Source organism: Neoarius graeffei, chromosome 9, assembly GCF_027579695.1.
Source record: "Neoarius graeffei isolate fNeoGra1 chromosome 9, fNeoGra1.pri, whole genome shotgun sequence".
Taxonomy (NCBI): Eukaryota; Metazoa; Chordata; class Actinopteri; order Siluriformes; family Ariidae; genus Neoarius; species Neoarius graeffei.
In genome coordinates this window covers 39457442-39476247 of record NC_083577.1, presented here as the reverse complement: position 1 = coordinate 39476247, position 18806 = coordinate 39457442, and the positions used below count along the sequence as shown (strand labels likewise).

General features: G+C 39.9%; 1 protein-coding gene across 1 annotated transcript in view; it reads left to right on the top strand.

Moving 5' to 3' along the window:
• LOC132891663 (MORC family CW-type zinc finger protein 3-like) overlaps positions 1 to 18806 on the top strand; it is a 75472-nt gene that overhangs the window by 21883 nt on the left and 34783 nt on the right. Inside the window, exon 2 of the mRNA XM_060929463.1 lies at positions 16923 to 16995. Coding sequence (XP_060785446.1) covers positions 16923 to 16995 — 73 coding nt within the window. The remainder of the gene's footprint in view (positions 1 to 16922; positions 16996 to 18806) is intronic.

Genomic DNA, 18806 nt, shown 5'->3' with positions numbered 1-18806 from the left:
AACTGTCTTAGGTCTTTTTTGTCGTATCTTCCATTTTATGATGCGCCAAATGTTTTCTATGGGTGAAAGATCTGGACTGCAGGCTGACCAGTTCAGTACCCGGACCCTTCTTCTACGCAGCCATGATGCTGTAATTGATGCAGTATGTGGTTTGGCATTGTCATGTTGGAAAATGCAAGGTCTTCCCTGAAAGAGACGTCGTCTGGATGGGAGCATATGTTGCTCTAGAACCTGGATATACCTTTCAGCATTGATGGTGTCTTTCCAGATGTGTAAGCTGCCCATGCCACATGCACTAATGCAACCCCATACCATCAGAGATGCAGGCTTCTGAACTGAGCGCTGATAACAACTTGGGTCGTCCTTCTCCTCTTTAGTCCGAATGACACGGTGTCCCTGATTTCCATAAAGAACTTCAAATTTTGATTCGTCTGACCACAGAACAGTTTTCCACTTTGCCACAGCCCCTTTTCCACCAAATCAGTTCAGGGCTGGTTCGGAGCCGGTGCTGGTTCACAGCTCATTCAACTCGCGAGCCAGCCGAGAACCAGTTTGCTTTTCGATAGCTCGCGGTGCTAAGCGAAGCCACGTCATTACGTCGCTGTATACGTCAGTTACGTCGCTACGTTTGCATAAACCTTGGCGCGAATATCGAAGCAAAAACAACACGGAAGAAGCAGCAGCAACAACAATAATAATAATGGATGACTTTGCGTTTGTACAGCTGCTGCTTCTCGTCGCTTAAAAATGGCAATCTTTTGCGGTCTTGTTATTGTTGTTGGTCTTAACAACTCAACCCCCCCCCCGGAAGCAGTAGTGTGTCGGAGGGAACAGAAGCAGAGATGACGCTTATTTTGTCTCCGGTAAACCAGTCTTCTCTCGTTCAATTACATGCTGGCATCAAAAGACACCGTTGGTTGTAAATGAAACCAAACTGAGTCATTGGAGTGTATTTTCATACACAAATGGAGAAATGTTCGCTGAGTGTTTAATTGTGTAGCCCCACTGCAGACCGTTGTCGTTGTTAATTCATAGCATGCTCAGTTGCGTGAATGTGTCATGTACCGAAAATAAGAGATTTACAAGCCAGGAACGCCTCATGATGCAATACGCAAGAAAAGAAAAGATTTACTGCCACTTTACTTTGTATTTGAGTAAAGTGAATAAATAAATGGTCTGTGGAAAATACATTTAATCCTGGGAACTGCATGCACAGGAGTTTGTGTTTACTCCCCCCCGGTTGGCTACTTATTTGTCATGGCTGGCTAGTATGAGCCTTAGTGGAAAGCCCTGGGAATGCGTAAATGTCAAGTTCGATTTTAGATTTACGAACCCGAAAAAAATGTCGAAAAACCGGCGTTAAAAAAAAAAATTCAACCGCACAAACGGCACTCACCCGGCCGGTGGACCGGAAACGGAACATTTTTTAATAATGGCCTAACGTATTTGATGATCAGACACATTGTCACGTGGTGTTGCTGGGATGTTTTCACGGAGAAAAGATCGTTTTGAGAAAGATTGTATGTTGTGCAGTAGCATACAAGTGCATGGCCTAAGTGTGACTTGGGATTCAATCGGCATTTCGGTAAGGGGGCGCACGCCGAGAGTAAGAGGGTGCAGCGCCCCTGTTCCCCGGTTTAGACGAAAGCCTGTCACGGGCACTAGGGGTGTAAATCACTGCCATCATGACTATTCGATTCAGTATCGATTTCTTAAGGCAACGATTCGATTATTTTCGATACTTAAGAATGCCCCACGATTCGATTCGATCCGATTCGATTAATTGGTCCTTTTTTTTTTTTTTTTACTTTTTTTACTTTACAGGCTAGGCTATATTTCAAATTTTAAATAAATCAACAGAAGCTGTAATATCATATTTTATTTGAGAAAGAATAGCAAATAACAAAAGTAACAAAGTAGTGCTCCACCTAGGCCTACTGTACACCTCATTCACCAAAAAATGCACCTGTCTTGGCTATAGATACTGAAGGGCCTTTCTTAAGCCTTACATGAAAAAAGTATTTCACAAAATCAGTGCAATGACCGCAAAAGTGCACTACCAGAGAAATGTAACAAAAACATAGGTCTATACTTGCACTTACACTGTAAAATAAAAATACTCCACAAAATCAGTGCAATAACAACAAAAGTGCATCAGCAGCAAAAAATAAAACATAGGCCTATCCTTCATTCACTATAAAATACACCATGCCGTCTTCTCAAGTGCGCCGACAAATTAGACGTGTTTCCACAGTATCTAAGTTCACATTGACAGTCTTTACATATAGCCACATCCCTTACCAATTGTCCCTTCTCTTTGCGGAAACCGAAATACTTCCATACGAACGACTTAAAACTTTGAGGAGTGTTTAAGTCAGTTTTTTTTTTCTCCGCCATAACAAAATGTCTGCCCCGACTGTTTGTGAGTGTGTGTGTGCCCGCTGAAAGAGGGTAGGGAAGCGAAGTAGGAGGTGGAGACAAAGTAAGGTTAGCGCCACCCGCACAGTGATTCATTTTGCTCCTAATGACTATGAGTCAAACTGACTCACCACATATTAAATCAGTGAGTCAAAAATTTCCAAAGTGAGTCAAAATTACAATACACACTTTGAAAACAAAAAACACAATAGTTATCACTGTTCACACTTAAATCATTTAATTCCAACATGTGAACAATTGTGTGAGCTATTCATCTAAGCAAACTAACAATTTTCAGAATAAAAAAAAGAAAAAAGTATGGAATTAAACAGAATAGTTATTATGGCTGTTTTGACTAGAATTCAAATAAAACAAAAAAAAAAACCTGTCAATATCTTTGGCACTTGACTTTTGTGACATCAGACAAGATTAACTTTTCACAATTAATAATGACATTTATCATGTTTATGGTTTAGCTACTGTAACATTTCTTCACTGAGAAAATTCTTCTTTGCTTGTTTTTTTTCAAGTGATCCAGACTCATCTCAATCATGTCTGACTTAGTAAGGATGCTTGTTTTTATGTTCATCAAGTGATGTTGCTTTTCAGTGGTTAGTCTGTTTCTGCATTTCGCTTGTTATCAGTGCACAGGTGACAGTACATATATCCACCCATCTCATCACTTTCATACCTGAGCCACGTGTAGGTTGCCATCCATTTCCTGTTGAATTTACGTTTTATTTTCAACTTTGCCCATGTTTACATTAGACCGTATCAGCGGATCATCAGATTAACGTTTTTAAAACGATTAACATGCACACAGCAACACCAATACACGATTCGCCTGCACACAGCAACACAAATACACGGATACGCTCGGCTCCGCAGGCATCCTGTGCTCCAAATCACTCTGTCCTGAACAGCGAGTGCCCTCTGGAGGGTGCGCACTCCGGCCCTGCGCAGCTCACAGAGTGCGCGAGTGAAGTGCACGAGCAGTAATTCGGGACTGAGCCGCTGTGTGTGTGCTCTCAGTGCATGTCGGGCATGCGCGTCACTTACCACTTGCAAGTGGAAGGATGGCAAGCCTAAAGACAATCATAACTACACAATGGGCAGTATTTGCATCAGTATTTGCGGTATTTTCATACTTTTATACTCTTTAATGAAAGGTGATACAAGGCGGAAGTCCGCGCCGTTTTTCAGCAGTCGCATCACATGACCAACGCCAGCGAATCAGGAAGGTGGATGTCACAGTGACGTTGTCCAATGAGACGCCAGCTAGAGCTCAGCACAGCGTATCTGCGTATTCTGAATGTTTACACAGCACCGGACCAGACACGATCTGGATTGAATACGTGGACGCTGGCGGATTCCCGTTTCCCGGCGTTTCCAGGGGGTTTAATGTAAACGGACAGTGCATCCGCGAAGAAAACGAGACAGATACGGTCTAATGTAAACGTAGCCTTTGTTACCCCAGGTTTCCCAGCATCACTTTGAGTCTCACTCTCTGTTTCAGTCTTGTCCGCTGTATCATCGTCAATCGTACTCGAGTCTGTGCTTGACGTACTTGCTCCTGGACCCCACAAAGAAATCAATTTGCTTTGCACTTTCATGCGTTTATTTGTCATGATTTTCACATTAAATGCGTTTTCAAATGTACTGCAGTAGCGTTGTTAATGTAAACACTCCTTATCGTTGACCGATGCTACTTCCGCCTAGTGTTTCTGTTAACTCGATCTCGATTGGTCAGTCTTTTTATATCATCCAATGAAAAATGTTCTACTATTAATTCATATTTCCTAAATTTCTAAACCTTTTTACTGAATACTATAGCAAAACTTTAACTGAATTTCCCATTTGATAGGCGCTATTCATATGTTTGGTAAGTAGAAACAAATTTAGATCGATCTTTTATTACCGCAAAGAAATGCTTTGGCAAATATAAATTTTATCGATTAGTATGAGAGAGCTATTTTCACTTGCTTCAAATCGAGGCTGGAAAGGATTTGCATATGCCGAAGCTTTCCAGCCAATGAAATTGCCGACACGTTGCTGACGGAATTAAACGAAGCTAAATATAGGCCCGCCAAGTAAAAAAGACTATAGTAGTCGATAAATGAAACATTATAACAACAGTTCAGTCATGTTGAACGAGAAAAATATAGCGTCGTTAGGACCTTGCCACTCGGAACAACCTCGAGCTACATCCCTTCGCTCTATATCCTGAATGAAGAGAAGTAACTCGAGGATGTTCCGAGTGCGACCTTGCGTCAAAAATACGCACCACAAGCAAAACATCTGCGTCATTTATTTTAAAATTGCGTAAAATACGCATGACGCAGGGCAAAATGAATCACTGCCCGCAGCGCGGGAGTCAGAATTACGCCTTAGAGCAGATGACTAAAAATAGACAGGAGGTAAAATACATACAAGGATCGATTCTCTTGCGGACGTGTCGATGCATTGGATCGTCAACTGTAGGATCGATGCATCGATATGTATCGATTATTATTTACACCACTAACGGGCACCCAGTATGGTTTTCCGGCCTTGACCATTACGCACAGAGATTCTTCCAGATTCTCTGAATCTTTTGATGATATACACTGCAGGATGATATGTTCAAACTCTTTGCAATTTTACACTGTCGAACTCCTTTCTGATATTGCTCCACTATTTGTCGGCGCAGAATTAGGGGGATTGCTGATCCTCTTCCCATCTTTACTTCTGAGAGCCGCTGCCACTCCAAGATGCTCTTTTTATACCCAGTCATGTTAATGACCTATTGCCAATTGACCTAATGAGTTGCAATTTGGTCCTCCAGCTGTTCCTTTTTTGTACCTTTAACTTTTCCAGCCTCTTATTGCCCCTGTCCCAACTTTTTTGAGATGTGTTGCTGTCATGAAATTTCAAATGAGCCAATATTTGGCATGAAATTTCAAAATGTCTCACTTTCGACATTTGTCTATGTTCTATTGTGAATACAATATCAGTTTCTGAGATTTGTAAATTATTGCATTCCGTTTTTATTTACAATTTGTACTTTGTCCCAACTTCTTTGGAATCGGGGTTGTACCAAACCTACACCCTTGCCTACAGGTTATCTCGTTCTAATTGCTACTGTACTTTTATCCAAATGACAGCTGGCAGTATGAATACGTTGTTACTTTGCACTTTTTATCTGGGTACTAATCTTTGAGAAACTGGATTGGCAGAATGTTGCCTGTGAAGAAAAGAATGTCTTTTCATTACCTTGTGCCAAGTTAATATTTACTTAAGTGCAATTTTCAAGAGCCATAGATTTGTATTTTGTTTTTGTTGAGTGGTTTTGTTTGATATATATATTTTTACGTTCCACTGTTGAATTGAATAAGTTGACTTCAAGTTTACTGTTCTTTGAAAGGGTGTGCAGGTGCTTCAAAGTTTGGGAGAATAGCAGGGTACAAATAATTTATAGCAGGGTGCAAAATGGTAAAATGTCTGCCAGCAGCAGACATAATGCACGCAAAGCGTGCAGGGATAGATAGAGAGAGAGATATATATGCAAGTACGAATTTTTCATGGGGCGGGATGGTTTGGAACAGGCCATCTAAAATTGGGATAACGTTTACCCGGGATGGGTATTTGAGGCGGGTCGTCTAGCTTAAGCTTGATTAGCGTTGTTACGCACGCCAGTGTTTCCCACAGAAATTTTGGAGACTATGGGGGAGGTGCGGGGGTTGTTTAAAATTGAGTGATATGTTAAATAATAAGTTATTACTGAAAAACTATTGATTAAAAAAACAGACACTGAGAAATGGTCCTATTAACAACTTTACCAATATAAAGATTACCAGGACTACAAAAATGCAGAAAAATAGGCTTTACTTATCCAAATGCTCCTGTTGGTTCAAAAGTTAAAGTGCAGAGAACCTCACAGCACAACATGAAGTTACCTTAAAATATAATATAAATGCCTCAGCTTTCATGTAAGAAAAAACACTAATACTAGTACTGTGTGCAGGCAGTCTCTCCTGAAGACTAAATTAAACAATAATTATAAACTAATAAAATAAATGGCTCAGGCTTCATAGAAGAAAAAAACAATTTGAACAGAATCTCACAGTATGATGCTGAAGCTGCCTAAACAATGGGAAATAAAATACCATTTTGGCAAAAATGTTGGCATCCATTAATTTCTTGTATTAAGTAAAAAAAAATATGTTGCCAGATACTGCTGACGTTTTACAGCCCAAAATATGTTCAAAACCCGCCAAAATGCACTTAAAACCGCCCAAATTGGGCGGGAAAACGCGCGATCTGGCAACACACGCGGCAGTAATGGCTGCACTCGTGTCAAGGATGTAAACACAGTTGACGCGGCAACGGACATACATGACATAGTGGATGTAATTTACGTTCACAACTTTTTTTGCTGTCAAATATTTAATATTAAGTTTTGTGACTCGACTGACAATAGCCGGCGGCATAACAAGCCATAGCCGGCGATTTGCTGCCAGTGACCGGCTACTTTTGAGACCGCTGGGTGTGTTTGCATGATCATTATTATTTTACTAGTGGCATAAAATTGTCTTGAAAAGACATCAACAATAATATCGTTTATCGGAATAATTTCTGAGAAAATGTATCGTCCAACCAAATTTGTTATCGTGACAGGCCTACTCCCTGATGGAGAGAATGCACATTCACCTGTTCATACGTCCTGTTCAGGAACAAACTCATGTTAATGGTGCTCAAACAGCCACCGTCAAATGGTGCGGTTGGAGTCTTGGACTCGACTTGGATCAATAGTGGACTTGACTTGAAATTTCTTTTTTTTTTTAATGACTTGACTTGGACTTGAACACTTGGGACTTGAGACTGGACTCGGACTTGAGGGTTAGTGACTCAACTACAATGCTGTCCAGTGGCGGAACAACTGCACACAAGGCCCCAGGGCAAAACACCAATCAGCCCCCCCCCCCCCCCCCCCCCACACACACGGCGAAATTGCAAGCAAACAAATTAGAAGGCTTGCAGCATATAGGCCTACTCAGGCTATATCTAACGAAAAGCAGTTTTTAAGAACGTAGCCTTTGGACCTAGCCATGGTGAAATTGCAAACAAACAGAAGGCCTGCGGCATATAATCAGGCTATATTAGAACTTGCTCAAAGGTGTGGGTTTTTTTTTTTTTAATAGGCCTACATAGCCTGTATTTTCCATTCATGTTTTATTATGTTCCAAATAGACACTAAACAACAAAAAATCCAGCAATCATGAATGATACACCCTCATTGTGTAAGCACGTCTTCAACTACAAAGCCGACACGGAAACCTGCGTTCATCATTAAAAAGGCATCTGACGCGCCTTGCGCTCCACAAAGTCGTCGACTATTTGAGGGATGTTAAGTGTTCTTGCTCGCTCATTCTCAATTGATAAAATGGCCAATCCAGAGAGTCTCTCTTGACCCATTGTGCTCCTGAGATAATTTATCAATTTTAATTTGGAGAAAGACCGCTCTGCTGCCGCAAATGAGACGGGGAGAGTGAGAAAAAGCAAGGTGGTGTGGTCCACGCTACTGCTGCTAGTGCTAACACAGGGCAATGCATATTCACTACTAGCAAATTCAGGGACAGGACAAGGCAAAGTAAAAAATGAATCCAACTTTGGAAGTTTAGAGTTTGCCTCCTCTTTATTTTTCTTTTCCTTTTTTGTGCCCCACTTTTACTTTTAAACATGCTGAATTCATTTCTAGTAGACAACCAACAACTGCAACCAGGCATGCACCTTCCTAGTCTTGTTGTATGCCGTCAGATGGATGAGGACGTTAGGCAGCCTTTAGATCCTACCCATCATGCATTGCAGGTTTTTTGCAAATTCCTCAAACGTAAAACAATTAAATACAAAAGGAACCGCTTAGTTTAGCTTGAAAACATTACAATGTATTATATTTTAAGTTTGTTTCGAGATTTCACAGGTTTTTTTTTTTTTTTTTAATTTTATTTTTTTTAACCATGATGTGTAGCAAAAATGAGATATATAGGTCAACTAGTCTGTAATCATGTGAAAATTTGTAGGTTTCAAGGAATTTCCAATGAAATCGCGTAAGGCACATTTATTGGGAGGGCCTGAATGTCAAAGGGTGGGGCCCTGGGGGAGGGCCCGGGGCAATGGCCCTGCCCGCTCCCCCTTTAGCTCCGCCCCGATGTCATTAATACACATGGGATTCTCTCACTCACACATCTCTAAAGAACATTTCTCTTTTAGTAGAAAGTTCAATAATCTCCATATCTCATGTACAAAAGCTCCAACAGTTTCTGCTACTGAAGAAATATCTCCTCCTGATGGCGACATTGCACCTCTGCTGAGATGTTTTAAGGTAGACCAGAAACTTCCAGGAATAAACTGGCGAACACAACGCCCAGCTTCAGCATCGTGGGTTCTGCTTTTCAGTTTTGTTTTCTCAGTAATGAAAGTTATGTAGGCCGTCTGATTTTATATGAACCAAAATGCTTAAGACCTGAAAGCTGCTTGTTATTATTAGCCATCAAAATGTGAAAATGTATGCTGTGGAAAAAAATGCATGTCTTTTTTTCAAAATGTAATATATCTAATGTAAAGTGCGAAGTATACCACTTAAGTTTAAGTAAACACTACTAAGGTTTTATTCACCTCTTTTTCTCTGAGAATTTTTGATTGCAGTATGGACTTTAATAATCCATGTACAGTATAGACATTACACAATATATGCATTTTACTATAACATAAAATATTGGTATTGTATTATACAAATATCTATATCAATATCTATAATAAGCATTTGCGTGTGCGTACACGCACGCACACACATTACCCTATCTATATTTTATAAATATTTATCTTTTTTTTTTTTGTGTGTGTGTGTGTGTAATCTTTATCTGTTTTTTACAAGTAAGGTGAGGGAGAAACGGCATTTCGATTCTCCTATACGTCATGGATATGTAGTGAATTGACAAAGAATCTTTGAAAAAAAATTTATATATAAAATTACACACACGCGCGTATGTGGTTTTTTTTTTTTTTTAATTTTTATATATATATATATAAATAAATAAAAAAAACACATGCGCGCGTGTAATTTTTATATATATATAACACACACACAAATATAAACCGTACACAATGTGCAGGTTATTCAAGACGTAGTATGCAAAAAAAAAGAAAAAAGAGAGTGTACAAAGAGTGCTGTGTGGTAGTGCAAACAAGAGTATAAGGGCGTATTCACACCTACGTTGTTTGGTCCGGACCAAATGAACCAGATTTCCCTTGGTCCGGACCTTTTGGGTTGGTCTGAATACAAACCACCGAACTCTGGTCTGGACCAAACAAGCGGACCGAGACCGAGCTGCAAGGTCGGACTCGGTCCGGACCAAAGGAACCCTGGTGCGGATCTTTTGGAGGTGTGAAAGCAGACCGGACCTAATCCGACAGTTTTGCTTTTTTGTACCTCGGGAGCTTCCGTCGTTTGTCGAGCATTATGGGAAACAGAGTCTTGACACTCCACCGCAAAGTGCAAACACTGTTTCGGTTGTCAAGGGAACCTTACAACAGTCGTTCAGTCATTCAGACCAGTGGTAGGCTAGACTACAGAGTACAAAAAATGAGTAGGGGGCAAACGTGGGCCGAGGAAGAAACGCGTACCCTTGTGGATATATGGGCAGATGTCCACATATCTGAGCTTTTGGAGAGAACACACAAAAATGCCGACGTGTTTGCTGTATTCAGTGAGAAAATGAAGGAGAAGGGGTTCACGCGCTCCCCAGAACAGCGCTTTGTGCGCGTGTTGTCTCTGACCAATAGCTGAACGACCTCAGGGCGCGTGGCTTTGTTGACAGATTTTGGTCCGCTTACTAAAATGTAGTGTGAAAGCGAACCGCACCAAAATAAAAAAAACATTTGGTTCGGACCAAAGCAAGTGAACCATCGAACTATCCTGGTCTGAATACACCCTAAGATACAGGAGGTACAAATGATACAATAGTATAATGGCAAAGGTGGTTCAAGTCAGCTGTTTGAGGGTGATGGCACGGGGAAAGAAGCTGCACTAATGTCTGGTAGTTCTGGTGTGCAATGCTTTACAGCTCCTGCTGGAGGGAAGGAGTTGGAGGAGGTTGTGTCCAGGGTGTGAGGAGTCCTTAACCCTCTGGGGTCTGAGGGTGTTTTCTGGCACACTAATGATTTTTGGCATGCTCTGATTTTGTCAATTTCAACAAATCTAAGCAGTATTTTCAAAGTCGTATGACTTTTTTTGTAGCTGAACTTGTGCTGAATACAATAATATCTATGTTGTACGAAGGTCATGTTTGTACTTCAAAATAAAAAAGAAAACAACCCAGATGAATGAAGATGTTGCAAAAAGTAGTTTTAGAATTGTTGTAATATGTGAAAAACATGACCTTACCCATTGTGATGAACCGTTTTGGTCACTTGAGATGATTCAAGCTTATTTTTTTTTTTTTTAAAGATATTTTTTTTGGGCTTTTTGCACCTTTATTGGATAGGACAGTGTAGAGACAGGAAATGAGCGGGAGAGAGACGGGAAGGGATCGGGAAATGACCTCGGGCCGGAATCGAACCCGGGTCGCCCGCATTCATGGTATGGCGCCTTAACCACCTGAGCCACGACGCCCCCTATTCAAGCTTATTTTTATAGCGCTTTTAACAATAGACACTGTCGCAAATCAACTTTACAGAATATTAATGACTTGTAACATGAGCTAATTTAACCCCTAATCTATCCCTAATGAGCAAGCCTGTGGCGACAGTGGCAAGGAAAAACTCCCTCAGACGACATGAAGAAACCTCGAGAGGAACCAGACTCAAAAGGGAACCCATCCTCATTTGGGTGATAAGACGATGTGATTTATAACATTTTTAACAGTTTTAACATGAAGTCTGTTTTGTTGATGATATAACTTTCTTCATTGATGGAAACTTGAGTGCAAGACTGTTCATGACAACTGCAGTCCTAAAGGTGCACCGCAAGGGTGATTCTGTTCAGTCTTAGGAATGTATCAAGCACAAAAATTTTAAATCTGCTCCACTGATTTGGACAATTAACTGGCCATCACAAAATTCATGTCCTATTGTTCAGTGGGAGGGGTATTCAATGAGAAGTATAAAAAATTCCATTCAATGAGAAGAGTGAAAACCCCTCCCACCGCCAACTCTTACTCCCATCAGGTCAAGTGATCAAAACAGTTGATCACAATGGGTAAAGTAATGTTTTTTCACACATTCCAATAGAGTTCAAAAGCTACTTTTTACTACATTTATTTGGTATTTGACTTTATATTGGTATTTGACTCTATTCAGTGGGTCTTGAAATTAACTCTTGTACTATTTTACTCAGTTCAGAGCCACAACCAACTCTGTTACACAATTACTCTAATTTTACTCCAACTCCAAATTTTACTCTAAACTCAAAGTAGAGCAAAATTAACCATTTTTGAAGAAAATACTTTTAACTCTGGAAAAATTGCTTAGTCATTTTTCCTGTGTATGCACTACAGCGCACGCATATCAACCGATACATTCATAAGAAACAGAAGAAATATTTACTCGAGATGATCTTCAGCCAGATCGGCAGGGCTTAATTTGAGCCGGAACATGACGGAACAAGATTCGGAACCTCCGTCGTCGGATCCGGCAGCTATTTTAATTTCATTCGGTGTTCCGGCAGCTATTTAAATGGATCAGATCATTCCCCATCACAAAGGGAAAAAAAAAATCAAACAATAAATTAAATAAGTAAATAAACATTTGTTAGTGTCCGGTTTTGATTTTGAAATCTGTTGTTGATTTCTCTCCTATGACATCCACAAAATCTATGCGAAAGGGGAAGGGGGGGGACATGGGGGACCCCTTCGCATGTTTGTAAACAAACCGACCGTTGCCAGGATGTGCGCGCAGCCTGGACCCAGAAACAATGGCGCTGCCCATAGACCGGCATTATGAGCTGTCAGATTATGCAAAACAGTTGTCGTTACAAGATCGAGAATGCTACATAAATAAGTTAACTCTAACAAGTGGGCATCGCCTACCGGATCCGCATTTAATTAAAGAGTGGACGGACGATGTTAGTAAGTTCCCTGGTATACAATGGCCAGATATATACTCGTACCTTATTGACAAGACTTCAGTGTACACCCACGAAAAACTTCGTGCCTACAAGTCTTTAGACGCATATGATTGTGCGGGCATGTACAGAACGTGTTTTACACTGAAATTGTTTTAATCAAATTATGCTAGTGATGGACGCATCTGATTATTTAGATGCATATGATTATGTGCGGGCATGTACGACTTGATTAACAATGGGACATTCATATTCATTTTGTTTTAATCAAATTATGCCAGTGATCTGATGGCAATGTGGCTTTAGCTACAACAGCAAATACCAACACTAAACAGCAATTTGCAGGAGGTAATGGCATGAAAGGAATGATGGTGTAAAGAGTGCAGCTAAGAGAAATCAGAGCTGCGTAAAAAGCGAGAGGCAGAGAGCAGAAATGAAACTGAACGGGGCGGGAGCTAGGTTAGAGCAGTCAACGCAAGTTGGCATTTAGAGTGAGGGCACACAATTTTACCTTTCCATCCTTGCTTTAAAATTGTGATTTTCGGCATACACAAATAATGATGGCACAAAATCTGGACTGCTTGAGTCAAGCGAGACCTCTCCTACAAACAAAATTGCATGCAAAGCTAAGCTAACATGCTAACAATATTCATTACATTGTGTAACTATGACCCAGCTAATCAGACAAATGTTACCAAAGTATTTTGCTACATCAATAAACGAAGACTAGAAAGAATAAAAAAGAAAGATTTAATAAATAGCCTGATCTTGCCTGTGATGAAGTGGGCGCTGCAAACCCGCACATTTTTGATGGTGCTTTCATCCCAGTCTACACGTTTGATGGCCTGTAGCCATAGACGTCGGCGATTTATTATTATTTTTTTAAATTTATTTATTTATTTTTTTTTGGAATGGGTGAGATCCTGCTGGAATTCTGTACATTTTAACCCCATCACTGCTACGATTCTGACACCCGACAACACAACAACTAGGCATTTCTCCCAAATATTTCTTCTTGTCTGACCGTCGCTGAGTCTTTTTTGAGTCCAGGCTGCGTGCGCTATTTCCTCTTGTGTATGAATGACGTTTACTGCGAAGGGGTCTATAGAACACTGGGTTTTTTGTAGCCGTTAGCTTGCGCTGTTCTGCTTTGTGTCCAATAGGCCTATACAGTGACGAGATTGCATCGATGAAACAATGAAATAAAGCGGCACTTTGAAACACGCCAAGCTACGTTTGCGTCAAAATAATCAGCGGGGGACAGGAGGAAGACGGCATGTCAAGAGCCTCTTCATTATGAAAAAGAATATATTACACTCAAATTGTTGGTCATACGTAAAAATGCATTTTAGTTGTATTCAGCGTCACTTTTTATATATGGCTCTCACGAAAATGTATTTGAAAATATGTGGCTTTCATGGCTCTCCCAGCCAAAAAGGTTCCCGACTCCTGCCTTAACGTATGTGTGGAGAGCGAGCGTGAACTTGAGTGTCTGTTTGGAGAACATTCTGAACGTTGTCCATTGTTGTCCAGGATTTGATAACTGGTGCTGTTGCAATACATGTCATGCAATAGGCGTGTGTGCGTAAAGTTATAGTAAACCACCCCCCGCCTTTTTTTTTTTTTTTTTGAGTCGCCGGACCCACCCACCTCCTGCGTTCTGGCCCGGGACCTCCCACTTCACAAATTAAGCACTGCAGATCGGGTCAAGGTAAAAAAAAAAAAAGGCACCGCTCATCATCAGTGTTGCAGTTCTCAAGATTGAACTGAATTGCTGTCCTGATTCATGAATTGGCTCATGAATTGAGTCGCTGTCCTGAATCATCCGAAGCGCATAAAATCCACCTGCTATCTCGCAACAAGTTTTACCTCCAAATAGCTTAAACTATGTCTGACAGATTTTATCCTGTTTATGATGGGTGTTCCCACCACGAAAGAGAAACCAAAAGAGTGAAAGTGATTTATCATCCCGCTATCATGTGAATGGTCTTTTATGAATGCATAAGTGGGTGCTTGGTGCGCCGACTCTGGTGTGACCTGAGTAAGGTGACCAGTTTTATTTTTCATCTAATTGAGGTAATTTAAAAAAAAAAAAAAAAAAAAAAAATATATATATATATATATATATATATATAAAATATTATTTGGCAGTGGGCACATGGAAAAGTATAAAGTTTCTGTCAATACGTTTATCATGCTTGTATGATTTAAAAACTCGAAGATATTTATCTAAATACGTGACCTACTTATTCTAAACCTGCTGAGCTTCGCCGGAGAAGCTCTCAACCCCAGAGCGTTAAAGTGCTAGTCTTATGAAAATGACCTCATAAAATCCTGGGTTTTCTGTGTATGTTCAAATAGGTTGTAAAGCTCACCGATAAATTGGTTTGAAAAAAAAAAAATTCATCTAAATCCTGTTCCAAAAATCATGAAAAGCTTGTCCACCATTAGATCGCAGCGATTTATTGGTCAGCGGCGCTACGTGTGACGTCCTATGCACAACTGCCTTCTTTTGTAAAGCTCTCTACACAACGTTACGACAACAAGGACAAAGAAGTGTCTCAGCGTAAGCATGTTTTGGTTTGCTTTTAGATCAGTAATTGTCGTCAATCTAAGTATTCTATTTGTCCACATAGAAACTACCTTAGAACGTTGTTGATCTGACTAAGGACAACTACTAAATTCAAGCAACAGCCTAAATGCAGCAGGTTTTTGTGTTTCATAAGCCAAAAGCAATTTAAATGCAAGATCTACTAAGAATGACGTGTTTTTGTCATTAGACGGTCTTGTTAAACCTTTAGTAGACTCTAGTGTTGGGGTTAGAGCATGTGTAATTTCTGCATGCTGACCCGTTTCTGCAGGCTTGACTGACAACAGTCTTATGATGATTATTTCCTTGCAGTATACACACAGATGAGTAAATTCTGACGACAAGGTTGTATTTGGTTTTTATACCAAATTTACCTTATGTAATTTTTTATAGAGTTTAATTTTTATAGCCAATTAAGTCATATTGATTTATTGAATCATGATTCATCATTCTTTGATTGTTTCTTCAGTTTTTATGGGTTTAACTTTGGAGCCATCGAAACATTGCAACATGCTCTATATCAGACCTGGGCATTTTACGGCCCGCGGGCCGCATCCGGCCCTTTGGTTCATAATGACCGGCCCGCGTAAGGTTAATTAGAAATTACAAAATAAATGTATTTTCTAATTTTACCTCATGCATGGACTGAATGTGCATTGCTTTTATTTTGAAGTTGTGTTCAACAAAAACGCAGTGCGCGCGACATGAAATCCCACGAAACCTAATCCCGCGATAACTACTTCCGTAATTTGTCCAGACCAACCACAAACTTGTACGTCATCCTTCAAACGGTCCAGCCAATCACATAGTGTGACGTCACCAGCAGGCGCCGGAGCCGATCTGGAGATCTGATTCCTACTTTTTGGTGAATAATTTCATTATTTTTACAAAATATTACATACACAAGTGTCTGTCAAATCCCACCCTTCATGGCCTGCTCTTAAGAATGAATTGTCCTTGTTACAAAAATGTCTGAAATATATAAACAATCCCCATGCAAATATACTGTACACATTCATAGCAGAAGTTAACCTTTCATAAACCCCTCGTTTTTTTCCATTTTACATATATTGTATATATATTTATTTGATAAGTTTTCTTTTTAGATTATATTTTCAGAGGTGTGATTTTATGTTGTAATATAAAATAATTGTTTGTTTGAATTTAATAAAAAAAAAGATCTGATTCCTACACCGAATTGACTGATGATCTGTCAGCTGTGCTTCACATCTCCACCTCAGACATTCAACCTGACTCTGCACTCATTAAAGACCAACAGAGACTAGATTTCTCTCACTGAACAAATAAAAAAACTGAAAAACGCCAAATGAGGTGATTAGACTAGAAATGTGGGCATCATTATTATAATATGATGTATCTTGCTTGATGTTTGGAGTAGAAAGACAATATTGTGATGTCTTTATTGTGTTTTGGGGTGAATGTGACTGAAAAAAATGGTACAAACGTTCACATTTTGTTAATCGTTGCTTTGGGAAATTTGATTGAATAAATGACATTTTTTGTAAGGCAACCTCGTTTTTTCCATACTCTTACCAGTCTTAGCAGCTTGTAAAAACAATGTTATTTATTGCTTTATATAAAGAAATACAATTAATATTATGCAGAAGTTAGTTCAGCCTTTTGGTCCGGCCCTCCACAAAATTTTGTTTCTCATGTGGCCCCATGGAAAAACTAATTGCCCACCCCTGGTCTACATGTTTGCTTCATCTCTATTGTTTGCCAAATATTCAACATTTTTTTATGTCAGAGTGTCATTCATGTAGATTTATTGTTGTAATATTTCTTTGTTTAAAGGTTAGTCCACGTTATCTGCATACAAACTCTACGAGCCACACTGGGCCCTTCAGTGCTATTGCAGAACTGATCGGTGAGTCACCATTCATTCCACTTACCATACCTCTCCTGCTGGACTTTTTTCATATCTTTTTAATATATTTGTATGTAAATTTATTTATCTAGAAGTTCTCTCTTTTTTTTTATTATTTTATTCTCTGTTTATCCTATAATGATGCTACTGGAATTTTAATTTTCCTGAGGGAACCCTCCCAATTGGTACTTTTTTTTAAAGCAATGTGTACAGGTTTTGTAAATTGCTTCACCCCAATTCTACACTTCCTACTTTAGCTATAATGATTGCTTTGCATAGTCATCGTATCCTTTTCTAGTGTTTCAGCAGGTATGTTGCTGGTATGGCATTTAAAGCCTACCAAAACTCTTCCACAAATGTCTTTTTTTTTTTCCTTATTACAATTTAGTTTTAAAGTGAGATTGTCTGTTAAAAAAAATTACCGAATTAGAATTCTTTACAATATTTGTGATGATAACCATGATGTCTAATTTCTGTTGTTATTCAGACTCCCAGTGAACCTACACTTATCTTTGGAATCTCTACATTTATTGTTGATGATGAAAAAAATTATTTCATGAAAGCCAGATTTTCCTCATAAGAACCTACATTTTTCCTGCACATCATGCATTTGTTTCCTCCAACTTGGGAAGATACAGTCTGTCTCCAGCTTCTGGCTGTCTGTTTATCTGCCCTTTTCAAATCTTCTGTTTGTGTAATCCATTATTGGAAATAATTGACCCCTTTGATGCTCTCAGACGGTGCCATTTTTCAAAGTACAGTGAAACCTCATGTTACGACCACCTCAAAATTACAAACAGTTTTTCACAGTCCCGATTGCTTGCTTATATATTTCATTGGTCGCGGCCTTCAATAATGCGACCACCTCAATATTGCATATTATGACCATTAATTTCGGTCCCACCCGTCGAAAATCAATGTAATTAAAGGGATAGTTCGGGATTTTTGACATGAATCTGTATGGCATCCCCATCAATAGTGTCGTGCAAACACACTGACTTACCCCTGACAGCATCCTACGAGTCCAGTTCTTGTCCAGTTTTGGTCCAGACGAAAGTAGTCCGGCAAGTTTGTTGGGGTCACGAAAGTAAAACGTTTTTCGTCTCAAAACAGTATGTGTTCAAAAGAGTGATATATTTGCATCACAAAACCGTTGTCAAATAAAAAGTCAGACCTCGAAATCGCTTGGCACTATTTTCTCTCCCTTCTTATCACTGCGCGCTGCCGCCAGGTGACAGCGAAACGCAGACCCACTAAGCTGGTGGGAGACCAAGGCTGCACTCTATCCACGGCTTACACACGTGATGGCACGGAGGATGTGTATAGTGGCAGCATCTGTCCCCCCAGAGAGGATCTTTTCAAAAGCAGGACAGATTATAACTGAGAGGAGAAATAGAATCAGAATTGACTAGCTAATTGCAGCAATTAAAGGAACAGGTAGGAAAAGGAAGGCGCAAAGACACCGCGCAGCGCCTGAAAACGGGTTTTCAGGCGCTGCACACCCGTTTTCAGGCGCTGCGCAGTGTCTTTGCGCCTGCAGCGGTGCTTTGCCTGTGCTGTGGCTGAAAATAGTTCCAGATATAAATTGGTCTAGTAAATCCCTTCGTGTTAATTTGCATTGATATGTGTACTCGATGTGAATGTACAGGTCATGAGAAATAATTATAAAAAATCTTCCGAAAGAGCCGGCTCAGTAAGAAGAGCCAAAAGAGCCGAAATTCCCATCACTAGTAAACAATGAATGAAACAGCCATGGCTGTCACCTGGCGGCAGCGCGCAGTGATAAGAAGGGAGAGAAAATAGTGCCAAGC